At 42.5% G+C, this 24,421-nt stretch overlaps 1 protein-coding gene across 1 annotated transcript in view; it reads left to right on the top strand.

Moving 5' to 3' along the window:
- Nucleotides 1–24,421, top strand: part of pla2r1 (phospholipase A2 receptor 1) — a 127,893-nt gene that overhangs the window by 31,239 nt on the left and 72,233 nt on the right. The window contains exons 6-11 of the mRNA XM_078552245.1: nucleotides 201–353; nucleotides 1,609–1,797; nucleotides 5,316–5,470; nucleotides 6,803–6,910; nucleotides 10,755–10,861; nucleotides 23,266–23,435. Of these exons, the coding sequence (XP_078408371.1) occupies nucleotides 201–353; nucleotides 1,609–1,797; nucleotides 5,316–5,470; nucleotides 6,803–6,910; nucleotides 10,755–10,861; nucleotides 23,266–23,435 (882 nt within the window). The remainder of the gene's footprint in view (nucleotides 1–200; nucleotides 354–1,608; nucleotides 1,798–5,315; nucleotides 5,471–6,802; nucleotides 6,911–10,754; nucleotides 10,862–23,265; nucleotides 23,436–24,421) is intronic.

The raw sequence follows: 24,421 nt of genomic DNA, 5'->3' as shown, positions 1-24,421 counted from the left end.
CCCCCCTCTCCGCCCATTGGCTTTTGTGAGCTACCACAAGCAATTTCTATTCTTTCCTCTTCATGTATTTTTCAGACTACGTAAATGGTTTAAAATTCAATATGAGTACAATACCAAATCCATTGGAATAGATTTAAATATCAATTGCAGCAATGTGGAGAGAAACCCAAATTTAAACCTTTCAATGTTACGTTCCACAGATCAGCCTCGGGGCTCGTTACTGGGGACACCATATCACTGTGGGATACTGAGCTCTAAATTAGACTACCATTGGAGCAGCGCTGTATGTGAAACAGCCCTACCTTATATTTGTAAAAAAATGATGAACTCTACAAAAAAAGTGAAACCCTTTGGTAAGTTAGGATTTTTCTGAATTTTTCATCTCTGTTTGTTTCTTGTATGTACTAGATTTAATAAAGCACTTTATAGAACATTATCAGGGATGGCATGGCCTTCCACCATTTTGACCTAGTGGCTTGTCTTCATGTGTGAATTTGCAGACAGAATGCCAGTTAACTCTTGAACTCTAGAAGCCATCATAACCAAGTCCAACCCTTCCCTCACCCAGTGTCTTTTGGGCACCCACTTCCAGCAGGAACTGCCAATTATCAATCCAGGAACAGGAAGCCTGCAATAGTAGAAGTTTTATTTACTGTAGCTTGGAATGCTGATATGAATTGTAGCTTTGCCACTGCTGCCCCGGCTGAGATCAGCTAACACAGCACAACCAGAATTTGAACTTCTGATCTTCTTGCTCCTTCAGCTCACTTTGAAACTGCATGGTTCGTTTAGCCTGTGGGTTATGAGGAAAGCTAGTTAAAAAAAAAGTAAACTTTTTTCTATTTTTAATGTTCGTTCTTGGGATGCGGGTAAGGCAATAGTTGTTACAGGTCCTGGTTACCCTAAGGGCATTTAAAAGGCAACCACATTGTGTGGGGCAGAAGATGTATGCAAGTGAGACCAGATTCTCCTCTCCCAGTTGGTATTTTATAACAACCTGACAGCTTTAATGATCAATTACTCAGGTGGGTGCACAAATTATTAAGTTAATTGAAATCGCTTTGACAACTTGTTATGATGGGATTTCTCATTTATGCAGTTTCTGTGCTTTTTGCTTCTACCACATAATCCTGAAGTAGAAAATATTTAATAGACAATTCATTACTCAGCTGTGGCTGAGTGGTAAAGCTCTCTCTTCTGAGCCTGAAAGTTGTGGGTTTAAATCCCACTTCAGAGACTTGTTCACAATATCCTCGCTGGCATTCCAGTGCAGTACAGAGGAAGTGTTGCACCCTTGGAGGTGCCATCTTTGGATAAGACAGTCAATTAAGGCTCCATTTTCAGGTGGTTGTAAAAGATTCTGTGGGACTATTTAAAAGAAATTCTACCCAGTGTCCTGGCCAATCCCTCAAACAGCACGTAAAACCTCGTCATTATCACGTTGTTGCTTGTGGAACCTCACTGTATGCTATGTTTCCACCAGTACAACAGTGACGACACATCACTAAGTACTTAATTGGCTGTAAAGTGCTTTGTGAGTTCATGTGATTGTGAAGAATTTGATGAAAATGCAAGTCTTTTTTCTTTTACTATTGACTTCAATGACAGAATTCTGGCAGTATAGGACCACATTCTGTGAACCTGGCTGGCTTTCCTACAATGGATTCTGCTATAAAATGCATAAAGAAGATTTGAACTGGAAAGATGCTCTGATGTCCTGTCACCTACATGGAAGTGAACTAATTAGTATGCACTCATTGGCAGATGTGGCGATTCTCATTAATCAATTTAAAAATGGTGAGTTCACACTCATTTGCGGAATTTAATGCAGCCCGTGGGGTGGGAACCGGGGCTGAGGGGTAACCATAGAATCCTGCAAGAGGCTGCATAGCGGAGACCCATGCCAGGAACCCTGGGCTGAATTACACAGGTAGCGGAGAGGCAGCAAGGTGGTAAAGCTAAATGGAAGCAGAGGCAAGGTACTTGAGCTCTTTAAAAAGGTCATTATATCGTATTAGCATACCTCTGCCTGGAATTAAATGGTGCCTTCCAAATGTAACATGCAGGGAGATTATGGGTCATCAGATCCCCAGCTATTCAAAGGCAGTTGTATCCTCAGACTCTATGGGGAGAATCAGCCATTGTGGAGCTGCCTTCCATTGTAGTGGAAACTTTTGCTGAAAAGGGAGAGGAAGCCAATGAACTTGCAAAGGAAAGGGGTAGCTCAGAGAAGCTGAGGGGCAACTATTGGGTATTACTGGTTGCTGATCTTGGGATGAAAGGGGGAAATGGTCCAAAAAGTGGGACTTGTGCACCCAGTCCTCATGGACCCTTGAGCGGTGGAGGAAAGGTGGAGAGGAAGTGTGCACCAGGTTCCAGAGTCCCCAATGCCAGTGCAGCAGCAACAGCAACAAAAAGTGCGGGCTGCAGAATGACACCATGGGGAACGGCAGCAGGAAGGAGGCTGAAGATGGGTCATACCACATGCTGGAGTGTTCAGAAGTCGATAAGCTACCTCCATATGTTGGAGCACCAGTGTCAAAGAAAATGCGCCCATCAAGGGAGTCTGCAACCAATCTCTGTGCGATGTTGCAGGACGACTTGCAACCGTTTGGACTGGGTTGGCACCCAATGACATTGATGCTGAAAATCACCACAGCACTGAATTTCTACACATCTGGTTCCTTCCAAGGATCCATTAGAGACATGTGTGGGATATCCCAGGCAGTCGCACAACACTGCATTATTGAGGTGACCAAAGCACTGTTTGAGTGCTGGAGAGTTTGTGCAATAGCACACTGACCTTGATAGCCAGGCTGAGAGGTTGTTGGCTTTAGGACCATTGCAGGATTTCCATGTGTGCAACGTGTAATAGATGGTACACGTGGCCATCAAAGTTCCATTGGTCTAGCCCACAGCATTGATAAACATAAAGGGCTTCTACTCCTTAAACGTCTAGCTGGTATGCTTGCTGCCTGTTCACCCGCCCCTGCCACAATTTTACGGGCAGCGATGGAGGCATTGGATGGGATGCCCACCCTTGATCCAATTGAGGCCCTTAAGTGGGCAATTAATGTCCAGTTAAGGGTTACAACCTGCCATTGCTCCGATGTAATGAGCAGCAGAAGAGGCCAGTGCCCAACGTACAGACGGCCAAGTTTGACTCTGCAGGCTGCTGGCCAGTGAAAGGGTGGGGGGTTGCCTCCTTCCCGGGTCCCCATGCCAATTGAAGGCCACCTCACCATAGTTTGCCTTCCCACACCCACCCTTCCTCTGAGGCTTGGACATCCTTCTCCTCGGAGGTGGACTGCAGGGTCCCTGTGGAGGCAAAGTGCAGATACCTGCGTTGGGAGAGGACAAAAAGTTAGGGCATTGGCTTTCCTGTTCCCCTTTTCCATCCATCCATGATGTGTGCTTCCTTTCTGCCTAGAGGTGAACACCAAGTTCTAAGTTTCAAGCAATGGCATTGCTTGTGTGATGAGATCAGTAAGAGGCACAAGCCCTTTTCAGGTTCATGCCTTGTTTAAATTTGGTGGATGAGCTATGAACTTAAAACTATGTTGGTGATTGGAAGTCTCACCTATTGGAGGAAGGAGTTTTGGGTAAACCTAACTGTCTATAGAATTCAGGCATGGCACCAAATTACTGCAGTTGAACAAGGAGTGAATGGTGACTTTTATGCATATTGTGTTTAAGCCTGTAAAACGGAATTCTCTAGCATCACGGATGCATATGCTGAGGCCATACTTGCTAACTTTGAATGAAAGCTTTGATAGGGGCTTCCAAGATATCAAAGCACTCCTATGGCCTGCTCTCGCATAGGTTAGTAGGAATGCTGTGGCACCGCCCCACAAGAATGGCAGCAGTGTGAAAGGAGGTGCATCTTGTCCTCCTTCAGGATCCTTCATGCCTGTTGCCCTGCAATCCCCTTGTCCAGTGACAGTCTTAGTGCCACAAAATCAGCTGGACCTTCTCAGGTCTGAGCTCTCCGAGATCATTGGCTATGATTATCTCAAGTTACCTCACTGAATGCTAAGCAGCCATGTACATTACAAGCTGAAGCCACTCCTGGCACCCCATAGGAGTAGATAAAAGAGCACTTAAGACAGGCACTAGATGGTTGCACCAAAGTGAATAGTAGTAAGTGGCAGGGGAAATATCACTATAAATTACATTCTTTTTTTTGAAATTCTATTATGCAGTGTTCGAATATTTGATAACCACACAAGCTTGCAGGATTGAAGGGCCTTGCACTTCCTTATCCGCAGTGTCCTCCTGTTATGCATGCTGCCCAGCTTTCATGTCACCTTCTGCTGTTGGCTGAATGGATTGGCCAACTGGATGGCAAAACTGTGCAACATAGAGCAGAGAACAGACTAGACTCCTTGGGATAAAACCAGAAAGTGCTGGCAATACTCAGCAGGTCAGACACCATCTGTAGAGAGAAACAGAGTTAATTGTGACCCTTCATCAGAACAGACTTCTTGTAAGTTATACAACAGGACACCTCCAGACCTATCTATGTAGCAACAGTTCTCCAGAGAATTGTCTGGCAAACCGTTGAGGTTTGCTACAAAGAGAATGATTCTCTGATGGGTGTGATGGGCCGAAATTGTTATTTTCCATATGTTTTCCCCTCAGCAATATATTTTTGCAAGATATGCGTTTGTGAGTTCTGCAGTGCATTTGCAATTGCAGCCAATTTTACCATGCTTGTGTTCAGGTACTTTACACCTCAATTGATACAAGTTCATTGAATATGTCTCTTATTTCTTAACACACATTAAATGTTGTGAATTTTTTGTAACTGAAAAGTGATTTATATTGACATAGTCTCTACCAGTAAAGGTTTTGGTGTGCCAAGTGAATCGCCAAGTTTTAAGACAGATTTCTAAATAATCTTTCATTGATGAACAAATCTCCTGGATATGTATAGAATAAACCACTTTCCTCTTTGTGAGTTCTGTGCCCGAAGCCAGGTCCTTGGCGATTATTCACTGAACCACAGTACAGTGCTGTGATTTTTTTTTACTACGGGTGGAATAAGGAAGCAGTCCTCAAACCTACCTCAGCCAGAGCAGGGATTTAACCTGTGCTTTTGGTGTTAACCTGATCCACACGCAAGCCATTTAGCCAACTGAGCTAATCAGACCCTCAGGGTAAACCTACTGTATATCAAATCTGTGCACCATTTTGACCTAATTGCTGCCATGAATGTGAAAATTGACAGTGAAGAAAGCTGGCAGTTATGTACTGAGAAAATTATTTCATGCTGTCTGACCTAACTAAATATATATACACAATCTTTCTGCCAGAAACTGTACCAGAGGTTTGGATTGGACTTGCCAACAACAGGACACCAGCTGTGTTTGCATGGTCAGAAGGATTACCTGTGACATTCACTTACTGGCATAAAAATGAACCACATGTTCCATATAACACCACAGAACAGTGTGTGTCATCACAGAAGGTTGTAAATATATTTACTAATATTTCAGTGCCTTCTTGAACTGTTGTTTTACTGTCTAGCCACAGACCATTTGAGTGCTGCTTTAGAAATAATATCCCTTCTGTTCAGATAGTCAGAAATAAAACCCTTTGCATTTTTTTAAATAATTAAATGTTCAGAAACACAGATATCTTTTACATTAGAAAAACATCTACTTAACTGAATTGTTAGAATACGTTAAAGTTGATAAAACTTTTCATAACGATAGCAGATTTAGAAATAGGCTAGTTATATTTAACCACTCTTTTATGCCTTATTTCATGATCTGCTACCACTCTCTGAGCTTGAATAGTTTTTAATTTAGTGTCTCACTTTTTATTCAAAGACCCCTGTAAGCCTTTTCAAAACTATTGCAGGTCTTCAAATCTACAGGTCTCTCTGTGGACGCAAACAAGTCAGTGTGATGTGAGATGTTTAGCTGTTCTAGAGATCTGTTAAATGCTTTTGGGGATGAAGGACTATTCATGTGGAACTTTCTTTCAAGATATTATGTAACTAGGGAAAACTCAGTGATTGTAAACCTTCTGAGGAAAAAGTGGGTTAGTGGCTGAATGCCTGTTATTTTTTCCAGTTCAATGTTTGCCTTTTTAGCTAAATTTTAAGCTGTCTCAAAAGACCTGTTCTTGTACTTATCCCTGAACTGTACATTTGCAAGCTAGCTGTATTTATTTTTGCCATCCAATCTTTTTAACTTGTTACTATAGGGAAGAGTTCATAATCTTAACTGACCACCCATATATCTTTGTATTTGAAACAAGAACGTTTCACAATGTTCATTGAAAGACTGATATTAGTTGTCAAAAGAAGCTGTTTTGCATTTGATGTCATGCTGCTTAATTGACAAAGCAGTGTAAGCAGCTTCTCATATTCTTAATGATCCTGGATAGCACTCCTCCTTTGGTATGTGCTGAAAATAAAGCTTTACTTTCCTCTATCATGATGTGGTATAATCTTTCTGATAGTACAACGACAACTTAGATTTATATAGTACTTTTAATGTAGTAAAACAATGTTGAGTACCTCACTGTTGTCTTCATTTTACATGCAATAGTAATATTTTATCTGCAATATCCACTTGTTAATATTTTTAATCGATGGGATAATTGTGTATGTAAAATTGTTATGCCATTTTTGGACCAGAGCAAACAAACACCTGGTGAGATTTACGCAGCTAAATGTTTGCAAATAGACAAGTAGATGTTCAAAAAAGCACTGCGTTGCAGTAATGTGTGGTCATAGTTATTTTGCATTATGTCTTTGAATTAATAGTTTTTTTTTAATTTTAATTAACAGGATGGCCAATGGAAAGTTAAAGACTGTGAGGAAAATATATGGAGCATTTGTAAGAAGCCAGGAAAAGTGGAACAGGGACAAACTGGAAAGGATAAGGGCTGTCCTGAGGTGAAATAGCTATTTCTGGGAACACAATATGGATTTGTTTTAATGTTTTAACCATTATTGGGTGGAAATTGTTATTGGTGTGGGTGGAACATCTGTGTATTATAAAAGGGTAACACAGCAGTACTATTAAGAGGTTGATTTACTGCATGATTCCCACTTGTTTCTGATATACTGTCAAATTACTCTTCAGAGGCTTATGTGTGCTGCAGCATTAAAGGCATAAGAGTAGTTAAGCTTACTATCTCCGGCATAATGGCCTGGGTTTTGCTGTACAGCGAGGCTTACTATTATTGCTAGGTAAAACTGACAGAAGGAAGTCTTGTGGCACAGTGGGTAGCATCCCTGCCTCTGAGCCAGAAGCTCCAGGTTCAAATCCTACTCTGGGACTTGATTATAGGACATTCAACCTGCATATCCTTCCAACATATGCCAATGGCAGGCGGTAAGAGCGGGAGAGATTCTTGGTCAGCCATTTGATGGAGCCTCTACCATCGCTATGCATAGCTCTAAGCTAAAACATGCATGTAAAAGCATATGTTACCACACTTTATTTGGCTTCCTGTTCAACGTCTTAAACTTCCTGTTTTTTACTTTGCTTTGTGTGTGTGTCAGTCAAGATTCTTGAACCTGATAGGTTGAGTAGCTTTACTGCTGTTTGTCCTTTCACAGATGCCACAAATTCCCTGTGTAGAGGATGCCAAATTTAAACATGCTGAAAGAGAGGAAGTCTCTGCTGACAAGCTCACTAAATGTCTGTGGTCAGTTGTGCACAAGGCTAATGGCAAAAGCCATCCATTCACTGTTCACTGCACAGTTTGAGCCAATAAATAGTTAAGTGGAGAGTGCATCATGTTCCATGGCTTATGCACAGTATTGCAAACCTCAAAACACAAAATCAGCATGGCTGCAGGATTGAGTCTTTTTGTCAGTTAAACTAATTTCCAACAGTTGTGCAGATTTTAAGCTGAAACCTTTTCTGTATACTGTAGATTTTGGTTATTGTTGGATTCAGTTATTGTCATCTATTGATAATACTTCAGCTGTTGGCAGAGGAGAACCACCTAGAGAATGAAAGTTGTACTCATTATATTCGATGGTAAATGGTGTGCCTTTAAGGCCCACAGACTATAACCTCAGGCTCAGACGCAACTACTTGAGATTCCAGAAGAAATATGCTAAAAGAGGCTAAGGGTTAAAAAGGAGGCTGTGACAGAACAAAATCTCTTGTTCAGAAGACGTTCAGACATGATCACCCATCTTCTGTGTACACTGCTGGTGGTTGTCAGCTTTACCAGTTTGCACTGCCAGTGTTGTTCACTAAGGTATCAACAGTGGATCATTCTGTAGGGTCAATAATATAATCAGTTTTCCACTGACCAGCTGCAGCGTAATGGGGCAACCTATTTCTGTATGTCAGCTGAGGCTTTCCCAGAGGTTGGAGGTCATTGATTGCGCCTGTTTTGCAGATTTCCCCCTGATCACAGTGCTGTGTTCCATAAGAGTTGTAAGAGGTTATTGTGTTACTCTCCAGCTGGTTTGCAATTGGCAGCACAGAATAATGAAGATGAGTTCCCACTTCCTCATGATCTGTGCAACAGTCACTTATGCCTTCTTTATTTGAAGGTGAAGAAATCATGGGAAGGGTGGCTTCTAGGAAATCAAGACGATCCTTTTCATTGTTAACACTCCACCTTAATTCTGCAAAGCCATGGGTTAACAAATGCGCTTTGTAATTCTTGAAAAGCTTAAGCAATAGCCGGTTAACTCTTGATTAATGCAACAATAGTAATTGCCTTTTATGGAATGGTATAGCAGTACTGTTTTCATCTACTATTTTCCTTGATTATCTGTGTCATGGCACAGCAGATGGTAAATGCTAAGCTGCTCAAATACCAGAGGGAAACTTGAAGCAGCTGCCACAACAATTTGCAATTTATATTTATTTCAAAATCTGGGCTTTGAATTCACTTAGAGGGTTTTTACAAAACTAAATTAAACATTTATTAATAAAAGAAATACTGTTAAGCACATACATAGGTTTACAAATTACTACTATGATAACTCCTAGCTCCCCTAATAAATCTAACTCCCAGCTATACCACCGTTAAGGCAACAGTAAAAATACACAAATTTTAAAAGACCCAGGCAAAATAACACGGTACCCTGAACAGTTGAATTCAAAGTGAGTTTTCTTAACTTCAGTTCTTGCAGCAGTTTGGGCACAGAGGCTGGAGGCTTTTCACACTTGTTAGATCTTAGATTGCCTTCCCTTGCACACAGCCTTCTCTCCTTTATACATCTTTTCCCCTTTGAATGCAAATTCCCATTGATTCATGATATCTTTGGACTTTCTAACCTCTCTAATAATAAGAAATCTATCATAGTACCAATTTTACCCAGTAATCTTTGGGAAAAATAAACACACTGTTTCTTAACTTCTCCTGGCTAAGTGAAACATTTCATCCACTCTTTTGAATTCAAGCTAGTCTAGTTTATTTAAAAATGCAAATGTTCCCTTTATTCCTCACATTCTAAAACTTCATCCATGTTTACCTATTTAACATTTCAAACCTAAATTATTTTCTTACATAAAAGCCTTCAGACCAGCTGTCTCTAATCAGTTAAGTCCCCCACACACAGACAGACACACACACATACATAGACACAGACCCCACTACTACCCTACTTTACAATAAATTTCAAATAACATTATGAAAATTACTATGTCTTCCTGACAATCTGGAAGCAATAAATGTACATGTGTTGAAAGGAAAATCTTAATTTCTATCCAAAAGTGGTGCATAGATGAAATTGGTATTCGTTGCACCCATTTTTCAGGTGTTAAACTGGTGCAAAACATACCAGTTTAGCAGTGGCATCCCCTGCACTCAATATGCACAAGCTTTGGTCCCACTGCTAGATACATGAAGCCCACTGTTTTATGTATCCCAGGCAGATGCTTAGATTGGACATTATGAACATACAAACGTGCAAAACTGGAGCAGAAGTAAGTCATTCAGCCCTTCAAGCCTGCTCCACCATTCAATAAGATCATGACTGATCTGTTTGTGTTTCGAATTCTTTGTTCCAGTCTACCCCCAATAACCTTATTCTTGTTAGGCAAGAATCTTGTCAGCCTTAAAAATATTGAGTGACCCTGCTTCCACTGCCTTCTGAGGCAGAGTTCTAAAGTCGCAAAACCCTCTGAGAGAAAAATTTTCTCCTCATCTTTGTCCTATAAGGGTGACCCCTAATTTTAACATAATGCCCCCTAGTCCTGGACTCATCCGTAAGAGGAAACATCCTTTCCATGTCCACCTTGCCAAGACCATTCAGGGATCTTTTATACTTCAATCAAGTCACCCCTCACTCTTCTAAACTCCAGTGGAAACAAGCCCAGCCTGTCCAACCTATCCTCATAAGACAACCCGCTTATCCCAGGTATATTAGGCCAAGGAATATGTGAATTAGAGGGCTAATGCAAGTTAATGCACTGTTTTTGAAAATTCATCGATGATGGGCAGGTGGGTGTGCGCAAATCTGCACATGATTTTTCAATAGCACCCATGGCTGCCAACAACTATTTTCTTTTCATTAAAAAATGTTTTCCTGCTCTTACTGGCCCCGCAGCAATTCTGAAATCCATTGATGGCCCCCTCCCAGTCAGCTCTTTCTTGATTGCCTTCCCCCCCACCTCTCCACAACTCCAGATTGCCTCTCCCCACATTCCCTTCCCCTCCTAGTTGCCTTCTCCTAGTTCCTGATCACTGCTTTGCACAACAGCTAGAGAAAATCTTTCCCATGGGTTTATATTGGGAACTAAGGGGGGTCTTTCATTTTTCAGGACTGGAAAAGATATGAAGAATCCTGCTATAAGATTGATAATCACCTACAAACCTATGAGGCAGTTTCAAAAAGATATTATTGTTCACTTGTTACCATTGAAAACAGGTAAAAATTATGATTCTTATATAAATTTTTATTGATGGATGGAGAGAATCAGTTTTTTTTTATCTCAACAACCTAATTTCATGTATAAGCTCAGAATTTACATCCCTTCCATACCTCTCCCCCCAACTCTCTGCTGGCCTTTGATTGACAGGGGAATATACTTCAAATTCTGAAGAGCTGTGTTTTTCTATTGTTATCAAGTTTTATAAGATTGTTATGTTTTGGGACTGTGTCTTTAATTTAGGGCAAGATGAAGGAGTGAAGAGCATCATGTGACCTACTCTGAATTCTGCTCACAACAAGCTTGGGTGGCTTGGTTGTTAAAGATTAAATGGGTACCCAGGTTGTTTCACTGGGAAGAAGGTGCAAGATATTCACAACTGTAAACAATGATTAGGGCAGCTGTGCTGATGGTGGATAGATGGTTAATCTCCAAGTTACAGGGAGGTGTTAGGACTGTCAAATTTTTATAAACAGTTAAAAATTTTAACTGCTTATTTAATTCCAAGATGGAATGAAGTAGGGAGTCTAGAAGATAGCTAATTAGCATTTCTACCTGGATACAATGCCCATGTGATTCATGTTGTCATGGAGCTGGGCTTTGAGAAGGGAAGGGTCCATAGAAAGCAATTATAGAATGAGGTTGCGGGTTTTCCTAAAAAGTATCACTGAACCTCACAAACAGTCAATCTACAGGAATCAGAGAGAGGGAGTGCCGAGAGATGGTGGCACCAAGTCTCCATTGTTCACGCAGGATGCGGATCAGAGCTTGTGCATGGATTAAATAGACCAAGCTCATGAGGCTTTAAACGAAGCTTGGAAGATTCACCTAACTTTGAATAGAGAGAGGCATCTCCAATTCACTCATCAGCGTGAACGTCAGTTTGGTTGGGGGTGGTGGGGGTTGGCAGTAGAGGTTATCCAGTTGAAAAAGGAAAAAGGAGCTGGCTGTACCTGCCCTGGGAGTGTTTGATGGGGCAGTGTTGAGGGAGCTTTTCTCTATATCTAACCCTGTGCAGTACCTGCCCTGGGAGTGTTTGATGGGGACAGTATAAAGAGAGCTTTACTCTGTATTTAACCCTTTGCTGTACCTGTCCTGGAGTTTTTGATGGGGACAGTGTAGAGGCAGCTTTACTCTATCTAACCCCATGCTGTACCTTTACCCCTTAGAGCAGAGAAGGCTGAGGCAGGACCTGATAGAAGTACGAAAAATTATGAGGGGCATAGATAGGGTAGTTTGGAGGAAACTTTTCCCCTTAGCAAAGGTATCAATAACCAGGGGGCATCAATTTAAGGTAAGGGGCAGGAGGTTTAGAGGGGAATTAAGGAAAAATCTTTTCACCCAGAGGGTGGTTGGAATCTGGAACACACTTCCTGAGGGGCTGTTAGAGGCAGGAACCCTCACAACATTTAATAAGTATTTAGATGAGCACTTGAAATGCCATAGCATAGAGGGCTACGAGCCAAGTGCTGGAAAATGGGATTAGAATAGATAGGTGCTTGATGGCTCGCACAGACACGATGGGCCGAAGGGCTTATTTCTGTGCTGTATAACTCTATGACTATAATAGCTGTGGACTCATTCCTGGAGAATGCAGCGTCCACTTAAGAGACAGAGTAAAGAATAACAATTGGTGGGGGATTTTTGGTCATTGTGAAAGTTTAATGGGAATCTTTTCTATAGTTTAGAGTATAAATTGCCTACTGAAATAGTGTTTAGTCAATGCTGCTTTTTGTTTTTGTTACAGTAAAGGTCTTAACTTGAAACTTTGTGTAATCATTGGAGTAATTCACTGGAAGTTTGAACTTTTTCTTAAAAGTTATCAGTCTCTACAGACATCCTAACACCAACTCTTCTAGCTCCTTACCAGAATCCTTTCATCTAGAACAGAGGTTTCCAAGCTTTTTGCTGAGCTTCATCTTTGTAAGAAGCGGGACAAATCTTAGAAATTAATGCTCCACGTGTGGAATCTTATTCAATAGGATTGCAAATTAAAAATTTGTGCCTGACCCTGTCCTTTCCCTATAGGGTTGTTTTATTCTTCCTCTCTCACTCTTTCTCCCTCGCTCTTGCTCGCTGATTACAGCAGCAGTTACTGGCTTATTAAATGGGAGCTCTAATGAAAGGACATGACCTGAACTTTAACTCTGTTTCTCTCTCCACAGATGCTGTCATACCTGCTGAGTACTTCTAGCATTTTCTGTTTTTATTTCAGATTTCCAGCATCTGCAGTATTTTGTTCTTGGAAAGTAATACATTTGGTTTTTTCAATTAAAAAAAATCTTCCCACTTATAAAAACTGGATAAAAGGCTAATTAATTGGTTGCCAGTGTCGTCATCATATTTTCATAAAGTTATATCTCCTACAATTGTTTGGAAATACGTTTTTTGCAGTCACAAGCTAATTTTAGTTTTCTTTTACAACTGAAGTCAGCATATTCCAAGATGAGGAACAAAGCTTCTTCTGTGACAATCATTCACAAAGAGCAGTAACAGTGCAGCATACAGTATAAAGCATATCTATCAAACTTGGAGTAATACATGTCCTCTTGAAAGCTGCTTATGGGAAAAGTAAATGGTTAAGAAATTGGCTAACCCTTGAAAATAGGTATGGTGGTCATGCCACATGATTAACCAGCGCCTGTTCATTGTGTTGCAGACAGTATATTAAATTGGAGCTGCTTATTCTTTGAAATGAATGCTGCATGCAGCTATGCTCAGGAGGCAGTGGGAAATATAATCAACAGAGGTCAATATTAGGAATGTTGCTCCAAGAACATGCATACAATGTAGGAAGAAATTTAATGATCTGACATGACTTGTCAAGATAATTGAGTTCATCCTCAGTTCATAGCACCCTCGCCTTTGAATCAGAGGGTTGTGGGTTCATGTCCCACTCCCGGAAACCAAGAACTGTGATTGTACTCGAAAGAGTTGCAATCTGTGACTGTTGATAACTCGAAAAAGTTTCAATTGACATAACATACCAGCCACACCAGCCTAGTTCACTGTGCCCATCATCTGCCTGCCAACACTCTATCAATAAGTACTTATCCCTAAAAATCATATTCTTTACATCATCCTTGGCACAGCAGCAAACCTCACACCCACAACTCTCAGCTTGCAACACACTGGCAGCTATTCATTCATGATGGTCACATCACAAAAATATATTGCAGGACTCTCACTGACACATTTCCTTCTTTGTTACGGAAGGTAGTGCATAACAGCAGATGGCTGGAAAGAACTGGGAGGAGAAATGCACCTGCGTGTTTTAATCACAATAGAGGAGACCACGCCAGCCATCGTGGAAAGGAACATCACTGAGGCCATGGTCACTGGTGGGGCTGGAGGGATCAATGATGGCAATTTCTCTACACCTAATTTTCCTCTCACTCCACTTCTCCCTCATTCCACAATATCCTCTGACACACAAGCTTCAGATGGTGTAAATATACGCTTCTACTTATTTCTTTCCCTTGCTACAACCCAAACCTTGTAACCTTTTTCATTTCACATGCCCATGAACTGCAACCTTCACAGATAGTGGAGGAAGAAGATGACCATGAAGATGAAGAATACTATCACTCAATCTTGCACTCAGTCAGCAGCTCCGAAACTGACACTACACAAGTTTTGGAGGAAATGATAGAGAAAGGATCTGCACGTGGCGAGACACCAGGATCAGGTGCGCTGGAGCCAGGTTGTGGGAAAGAATAGGCCAGGCGCAAGCTCACTGGAGGGCAATGTCACACACTAATTCTGCTGCACAGGAGTCAGATCAGGATATTGATGGACCAGTTGCAGAAGAAGCCTAGTGGGTGTAGAGAACAAAATGTTTGGTGAATTGGGAAGCCTGCCAGAAAGCCAGCGCTCAATATCACAGAGCATGGACTCAGAGCAGGACTTTGCACGGAGCTGGAGTCCATTCTTTCCAACATGGAATGGGTGGTAATTTCCACAGCACACCTGTAGAACCCATTCTAATGAATGATGTCACAACTTCCACCGAAGGTCTGAGTACTGCACTGGAAGCTTAAACTGTTGCCATCATAGCTCTCAGTAGCAATAGTCAAAGGGGTCTCTAGGGCATCGCAGCAGTCCATCAATCTTGTCTTGAACAGATCAGTAGGATTGCTGAGTTGCTGCCCAGGAAGGTGGCAGTGGCTTCATGGAGCCTAAACCTGCTGTTCTGTCTCAGGATGACAGCATTTGTACTCCTAACCATGTCACTCCACCAGTGCACTTGCTGTTGCCTGTCAGCAAGCCAGCCCAGTCAGCTGGAGCTGGCCGAGATGGTTCAGTTGGAAGCCAGACCTTTAGACCCTTGGCTGCTCAAGGTCACCTTCCGAGACCATCTACAGTGTCCTCACCTGAAGATCAGCAGCCTACCAAACCAATTCCACATCCACTCGGGAAGCACCTCGTAGGAGCACTAGGGTAGACAAAAGCATACACAAGACAGGAACTGAGTGAATGCACTAAGGTGATTATTTTTGTAGCTGGTGGTTCCATCATAATGGCAAGCCTGTGTAACACGCAACCACAATTCTTGATACACATCAACTGACTACTACAGGGCCTCTACAATGCAATCCAGACAATGGGAACGTTGCTTGAGAATGCTGCTCTGTAATATTTCTTATGGCAGCATAGCTCACATTTTGGGCTTGCTATGCACTTTTGTAAGTGTTTTGGATCAGGATCATGACCGGATAGCCTTTGCCACCCATTAGCTACTCCTTGCTTGCTTTGGTGGGCCAAATACAGGTAGCACAGAGGACTGATGCAGAAGGGTGAATTGTGACTACTGCCAGGATAATGGGCATTCACCTGCATAATACACTGCCTGTGGTCACAAATCAGCCACTCATTTCACCTCATGAAAATGGTTAAGTTCACATGAGGTACTTGCAAGAAATATGCATGCAATCAATGGTGCTCTGCACCATGGGGAACCCTGCAATCTATTCAAACACCCAGGCTCACTCACTCTACTGCCTCTGGAAAAAGGGAATGAAATGAAGCTGTACCTATATGTATCAAAAGCCTTCGTGACCTCCCTTATGCAACAGTATACTACAAACTGCAAGATTGCATAAATCTCCAGCAGCAGCCTGGAAGGAACCAGATGCATAAATTTAAGAATCATGGTCATTTTGACACCCATAGGCATACCCTTGTCCTACTTTGAGGCCACAGTTGTAGCTACAGCAGTTGATAGGTTTCAGTCACAATCTCTTGTGAAGTGAAGGCATCTTGAGATTTGATCCTCCCTGATGCTGAGGTAAGAGAATTGCTCCCTGAAGACATTTGGTAGATGTGGGCCCTGCTTGAGAGCCCTTTTCCCCTTCCTCCTCCTCTCTGTCTTCCCTCAGCTTGTTCTGCTTTGTGTGGCCGCTCTTTATTCTCCCAGTTATGTGCAATTCCCAGAGTAAGTTCTACCAGGCTACCCGTGTCTGGAAGCAAATTATTTCGGTACAAGCTATCAAATCAATAAAAAAGTACTTAAGAATCAGCCAGACCACTCCCTGTAAACTATTCAAACTTTAACCAAGTATGGGAACGCTCCAAAAATGTGCCCAATTGCACCAGCAGCCAGAAGAAACAATGTAGCAACTAACCCGTATGTACTTCATGACCCCTTTAAAATGCGCTGGTGGGGGCTGACTCTCGTTTCATTTAATGCATGTTCAGCTGTGCGAGTTTTGTGAAAGGCAAATCATGGTTACTAATTTATTAGAGTTCTTTGAGGAAGTAACAAGTAATGTAGATAAAGGGGAACCTGTGGATTTGATGTACTTCGATTTCCAAAAGGCATTTGATAAGGTGCCATGTCAAAGGTTAGTACACAAAACAAGAGCTCCTTGTGTAGGGGAAACATATTATCATGGATTGAGGATTGGTTAGCTAACAGGAAGCAGAGAGTTGGGATAAATGGGTTGTTTTCTGGTTGGCAAAGTGTAACTAGTGGAGTGCCACAGTGAGCAGTGCTAGGGCCTCAACTATTTACAATCTATATCAATGACTTGGATGAAGGGACAGAGTGTATAGTAGCTAAATTTGCTGATGACATGAAGGTAAGTGGGAAAGTAAGTTGTGAAGATGAGTCTGCAAAGGGATATAGGTAAGTGAAGTAAGTGGGCAAAAATTTGGCAGGTGGATATAATGTGCGAAAATATGGGGTTGACCACTTTGGCAGGAAGAATAAAAAAAAGCATATTATTTAAATGGCAAGAGACTGCAGAACTCTACAGTACAGAGGGATCTGGATGTCCTGGTACACACATCGCAAAAAGTTAGCATCCAGGTACAGTAAGTGATTGGGAAGGCAAATGGAATGTTGGTCTTCATTGCAAGGGGAATGGAGTATACAAGTACAAGTATGCAGGACCTTAGTGAGACCACATCTGGAGTAATGTGTACAGTTTTGGTCTCCTTAAGGAAGGATATAATTGCGTTGTAAGCAGTTCAGAGAAGGTTCACTCAACTGGTTCCTGGGATAAAGGGTTGCCTTATGAGGATAGGTTGAGCAGGTTAAGCCTATACTTATTGTAATTTGGGAGAATGAGAGGTAATCTTATTGAAAAATATAGGATTCTGAGGGGACTTGATGCTCTTCATCTGACTCAGATGCTGAGAGGATTTTTCCATTGAGGGGAAGTCTAGAACTAGGGAGCATAGTTCAAAAATTAGGGGTCTCCATTTTAAGCCTCAGATGAGGAGGAGTTTTTCTCTCAGATGGTTGTTAGACTTTGGAATTATCTTCCCCAGAGAGAAGTTGGATGCTGGGTCATTGAATATTTTCAAGGCTAAGTTATACAGATATTTCTGGATCATTGCATAACTCAGCCTTGAAAATATTCAGATGTTTGAATGACATGATCTTATAGAATGGTGGTGCAGGCTTGAGGGGCTGAATGGCTTATTCCTGCTCCTATTTCTTAAGATCTTTTAGATGCATGTAAGGGGATGCTGGATAAGTGAATGAGAGAAAATAATAGAAGGGTATGCTGCTACAGTTAGATGTTCATGGATGGGAAGAGGCTCACATAGAGCATAAAGGCTGATGCAGACCAATTGGACTGAATGGCCTATTACTGTGCTGTAGAGTCAATGTAACTCAATGTGACTCACATTTGAAAAAGTATTCTTCAAAACCATGTTATCGTGATTATTTCTTCCTGGTGCAAATTTGAAATATTTGGCATACTTCTTTTACTGGACTGGTCCAGAGTACCAGATACAATTTATGCATGTGATCACTGGCAAAAAAAAATGGTTATTTTAGTTTTTCTTTTTGCCTAATTAAAAATAGGTGGCGCAATTTTTATTTCAGGAAGGTGGCACTCTTCGAAGTCCTAATTTTAGAGACAGATTTTTGGCATTAAAATAATGAAGTGATGGTTTTTCTGGTGCCTTTCAGAAAGATTTTAAATTGACATTTCTCAAGATTTGTTGTTACTCTTATGACTTAGGTTTTTGGGTTTTTTCATCCAGGTATTTTTGTCAGTCACCATATCAGACACCTAACATTGATCAGTCCTTATTCCCTGTAACCCAGAGTGTGTCATAGGGAGTAAACAGAAAACCCTCATTACTATATTTCAATTTTATGCTTGTGCCTTTGCATGATCTTTATTGATTTCAGAAACGAGTAAAATAAATATTTTGCAAGACCATGGCTTAGACTATAATAGCCAAGCAGATTTATTAAATGGTAAGTAGATACCTTATCAGCAAACTTGGCAGAATTGCGTGTGGAAAAGAAATAGTCAGGATTAGTGATGTTCAGCGTCCACTTGGAATAGGAAAAGCACCTTGAAGTCTGGGATCCGTTCTTGGCGGTTGAATGCTGGCATATATGCCATTCAGGCCTAAATGATTCCCAGAAAACAATATCCAATAATCTGCTTCAACCATTCACCAAGGTCTTAGATGCCTTGTTGACTTCACTGCACAGTTGTCAGTTCCAGCTTCTAGCAGTTGGTGCAGCAAAAGTAAATTTACTTGAAAAGTGAGGAAAATATCCAACTCAAGACACATGTCATGGGATGCTGCACACCAGAAAATTCGGGTCCCTAAAGATTTATTTTTTCATTGTCTGTGATTTTCCATGCCGTCAAGAGTGTTTGGTGACGTGAACAGACAACATGATGTGATCGGTTTCACAATGGCGTAAAACCAGTGTGCGATCGTCTGCTCAGCCCACCAATGATTTACATATTATTAGGCTGGCCCATCAAAATCATTACCCCGCCCCCCCCCCCCCCCCCCCCCCCCCCCCCTGCAGGATTGTCTGCCCACGTCGGCAGGAAAGCACGCTGACGTTCTTCACAACAACATATAAAAGGCGTGCACTTGGCGGGCTGCACTTTGAGGGGAACTCGGAGGTGAGTACACAGTAATGTTGCACAGCCCTCATCAGGATCACTTGTTGGGCTTCAAGCTTGAGGTGTGTGGGGGCAGGGCCACAAGGGCAGCCCTGCGGATGAGGTGTCATGGGGGTGGGGGTGCGCTAGGGCTGCCCTGCGGCTGAATGTAGTGTACAAGCATTTGGAGCGGGGGATAGGGTGGGCGAACGGAAGCGGCCGCACATTAGGGACAGCTTGTATAAAGTGACCATTCCTCTGCAACTAAGACAGTTCAGGCACAGCCATTGATATGATTGGAGTCAAGCTTCTAGCTTATCTGCCCACTCAAGCAATGCAAGGGCATCCAAGTGCTCCAGAGTTTTTCAACTCACAAGCACAGGCTGCAAAGTAATGAACATTTTAGTGGGCTGCAGAACAATTGGACAACTACCCACATTGTACAATCTCCTTGCTAAAGCTGGCCATGGTGGAGGCGCTCACAGCCCCTTGCAATGTCAGCATCCCAGTTTGGACCAGTCTCTCCTATGGTTCAAGCTAACAGTGCTGACTTGCAGTGTGGGTTAGGAGAATGCCTATGCTTGAGCTGAGAGCATAGCATGAAGTGCAATGGGCTAAGCTGCTGCCAATCGGTCGAGTGGAATGAGGCGGAGGTGGGTGGGGCTTCGGGCAGCCATGCAGCGCGCTGATCTCTGGCCATCCAAGTGGCGGCCAGCACTTTCCGGGAAGCATTAAGGGGCCTTCACACCTAACCAAGACAGGTTCTTAGTACACCCAAGCTAACCTATGTGTCTCTCTCTTTCACCCTGCAGGGGGAGTACATCAGGATCATGGATCCTGGTGAACTAGCTGTGTGCCTCGTGGTGTACATAGAGCGAAGACGATGGAGGAGAGAGCGACTGAGACGCCTGGCTGTGCAGAGGGAGGAGCAGCACCCTCAGGAAGGAGGGGCGGCTGGGGCTCTTGCACATGCCACCGAAGAGCCACAGCATGCTGTCATTGGTCGGTGCCTAGCAACACCCAGGGCCTATAGTCACCGCCTTTAATTCCTGTAGATGACCGAGAACCAGTGTCGTTGAAGACTGCGCATGTCTAGGGAACTGGTCGGTCACATCTGCCACCTTCTGCAGGATTTAGTGCCACGGGGACATGGAGGGCATCCACTGCCAGTGGCTGTGAAAGTGACAGTGGTGCTCAATTTCAACACCAGTGGCTCCTTTCAGGGCTCCACAGATGACCTCTGTAGGATATCACAAGCCTCCACCCACAAATGCACCCATGAGGTCACAGGTGCCACCTTCGCGAGGGCTCACAACTTTGTGAATTTCGCCCGGGACCAGGACAGCCAGGATGCAAGAGCGATGGGATTTGCCCAGATCTCAGGTTTCCAAAGGTTTAAGGTGCTATCGACTGCACTCATGTGGCACTCAGGTCTCCATCACAACACACAGCCAACTACATCAACTGCAAAGGCTTCCATTTGCTGAATGTGCAGCTGGTGTGCGACTACTGGAAACGCATCCTGCAGGTTTGCACATGGTTTGCAGGGAGTGTGCACAACTCCTACATCCTCAGTCAGTCACAGATTCCTGACATATTCCAGGGTCCACAGAAGCTGCGGGGATGGCTCCTCGGAGATGAGGACTACCCACAGAGGACGTGGCCGATGACACATGTGCAGTGGTCTCAGACTGCAGCACAGCGAAGGTATAATGAGCCTCATGCTATAATTTGCAACTTGGTGGAGCAGACCATCAGGATGCTGAAAATGAGTTTCTGATGCCTGGACCAGTCTGGTGGAGTCTTGCAATATAGTCCACAGAGGCTTTCACACATCGTTGTCGCCTGCTGCACCCTTTACAACCTAGCACTACAATGGGGACAGGAGTTGGCTGAGGAGGAGATAAATCAGCTGGAGGTCTCCTCGGATGAAGAGACACCAACGGGGATGAGGGGAGGAAAAGAGATATGCTCTTGCAGGTGGAAACAAGTTAGTCCCGCTCGCATTGCCTGAGTTGGCTGGTTGTTAGGCTGGGTTCTGTACTTCTTGGTAGATGGCTGTTCCCCTTTGTGATGATTGTCCCAGTCTGCCCTGCCCCGGTTCGTCCTTGGAACAATATCTGTTATCTCAAGTCAGTTTTGATCATGTGACCACATGATCAATACTTCTATTATCCATACTGATATGTTAAAAGCCATTGCTACACAATGGAGGATGGAGACCATTCATACCTTCTTGTGATAAACTGGTTTCTTCATACCTCTCTTTGTTATGTTTCAAGCTCTCAGACACTGGGACTGTGGGACCATTCTATTTGAGTTTCTGTAAACACCCAGAAAACAGAGGCTGTAAATTCCACAAGCGGTCTCACACTTTGAATGACTTTTCAAGGAATGGTCCTTCACTTATGGACATTAATATTTAATGACTTTCTAGAGACAAGTATTTGTCTGAACAGTAATCACAAAAAGTCACCTGACCCTCTGGACTCTGTTTTGGGTCAAGGTGAATTGTCCATATGCCATATTTTTATTTTTAAAAAGTAATAATTTCCATCAATATGTCCATAAAAATGTCTATCATAAGTTCATAGGCATATGACACAAGCATCACATCTCCCCATAAGAAGGGAAAAAAGTAAAAATGTCCATCTTCATAAGTTCATGGGCATATGATGCAAATGTCACAGTTACATAGCATCATTTTGAAGGATGAGACCTGGGGCAAGATTTTTCACTTAGAGGTGGAAATCAGGAAGTGGGTTAAATTCTGGAATTCATGAACCCACCCCCAATGCTAAACAGGAAGCAGCTACTATTTTGACTGAATTGGGGAGTTAATTGCCTAAAGAGTGGGATTCCTGTCCAGTGAGCTGGCAAGAGCATGGGAATGGAGGCAGGTCAGCCAAAAAGTGAGCCATGTTGTGACATGCTTCGGCAGCCATGGCTGTGGCTGCCATTTTCACGTTAATGTTTTGGGACAAATGTTGGCAAAGTTGCAGTTCGTCTCATTTCCAAGGGTAGCAGTAGGCCTTCAAATTGGAACAAAGAAGGCTGCTAACATGCTCTTTAAAATTAGTATATTTTTTGGTAGGGCCCTCTGTCATGCTCAGCCTCTTCAGTGCCCCTTCAAACTTCATCTTTTCACAGAAGCTTTCAGCCAACCATGCCTCCATTGAGCTGGTCTGATTCCCGACAGTTGCTAAAGTCCAGCCTCCTCGCTAAAAATGAAAGAAAACTGGGGACAGACTCTTAAATGAGCCGATACCAGTACCTCATTAATAGGAGTAGGACTGTTCCAAGGCCTGCTTCATCCCGCCCCCACAAAAATGTCAGAGGGCAGAAATAGGAGATGGGAATCCTGTTCGCGTTCCTCACTAGCCATTTTTTCTACTGCCTCACCTCCGTTCCTGTCTTACTGGGCCTGGAAATGCAGCTCCAAATTTCCATAAAGAACAGATGAATACAGCTGTGTATTTCCTTTCCATATTTAGAAACAAACGTTTTACTACTAAATGCATTCAAAACATGTGAACCATAGTATTTTCATAACAGATCAATTTGGGAGAAATAAAAGGCCTATACAAGTTATGCTGTTCATCACAATAATGCCAATTTGATCTACCCTAATCATTTTTTCATTATTTATACCTGAGTTAACAAACTAATGGTTGTTTATTGTTGCTTATTGTCAAGAAATGGCAACTAATCTCAGAATATTACATAACTATGGAATTTATGACAATGGTACATATATTCTTGGTGCCTAATTTAGCCCTAAGTTAAGAAAAAAATGCACATGTAGATCCTGAGATCACAAGTTAGACCATAATGTCTGCATGTATTGTATTTTATGAAATTCTGTGATAGATATGAAGAACAGATCAGCATTGCCAGATTTTGAAGTGCATTGCAGGTCAGCATGGTAGGAATGTGAAAGAATGTTGCATCAGTCTCTCTGAGCATCACAGAAATTATGATAAACTGTTTGTTTCTATATTTAATTTTGTAGTTTTACTTTGTTTCTATAGGTTTGAACAAGCGTTCATCAACAGTCTGATCAGTAATTTTGCTGGAGAAGAAAACAAGCACTTCTGGATAGGTCTTCAGGATAGGAACCATACAGAGGAATATACCTGGTTAACAACAAATGATAGGAATGAACCAGTTTCCTTCACAAATTGGAATAAAAATCAACCAGGTAGATAATAAAAAGTGTAATGTTTGGAAAAAAAAAATTATGATTTACCTTTAAGTACAATTATTGATCAACTTTTATCGTTGTGTCATTTGTAAGTTTTTATTTTAATATTTAAGAGTCATAGAGGTCTACAAGCACAGAAGAAGGCCCTTCAGCCCATCAAGTGTGCGCCGGTCAAACAAGTACCTAACTATTCTAATCCAATTTTCCAACACTAGGCCCATAGCCTTGCATGCCATGGCATTGCAAGTGCACATTCAAATACTTCTTAAATGTTATGAGGGTTTCTGCCTCTACCACCCTTTCAGGCAGTGAGTTTCAGATTCCCACCACCCTCTTGGTGAAAAAATTCTTCCTCACATCCCCTCTAAATCTCCTGCCCCTTACCTTAAATCTATGCCCCCTAATTATTGATCCCTCCACCAAGGGGAAAAGTTCTTTCCTGTCTACCCTATCTATGCCCCTCATAATTTTATATACCTCAATCATGTTCCCCCTCAGTCTCCTCTGCTCCAGGGAAAATAACCCCAGTCCATCCAATCTCATAACTAAAACTCTCCTGCCTAGGCAATATCCTGGTAAATCCCTCTGCATTCTCTCCAGTGCAATCACATCCTTCCAATAATGCGGATTCCAGAACTGCACGCAGTACTCTAGCAGTGGCCTAACCAGCGTTTTATACAGTTCCAGTATAACCCCCCTGCTCTTATATTCTATGCCTCAGCTAATAAAGGCAAGCATCCCATATGCCTTCTTAAGCCTTATCTACCTGTCCCACTAGCTTAAGGGAACGGTGGACATGTACACCAAGGTCCCTCTGATCCTCGGTACTTCCCAGGGCCCTACCATTCATCGTGTATTCGTTGTTTGTCCTGCCCAAGTGCATCACCTCACACTTATCCAGATTAAATACCAGTTGCCAATGATCAGTCCATCTGACCAGCCCATCTATATCCTCCTGTAGTCTAAGGCTATCCTCCTCACTA

This window comes from Cetorhinus maximus, chromosome 11, assembly GCF_964194155.1.
Source record: "Cetorhinus maximus chromosome 11, sCetMax3.hap1.1, whole genome shotgun sequence".
Lineage (NCBI taxonomy): Eukaryota > Metazoa > Chordata > Chondrichthyes > Lamniformes > Cetorhinidae > Cetorhinus > Cetorhinus maximus.
This window is presented reverse-complemented; position numbering and strand designations above follow the sequence as displayed.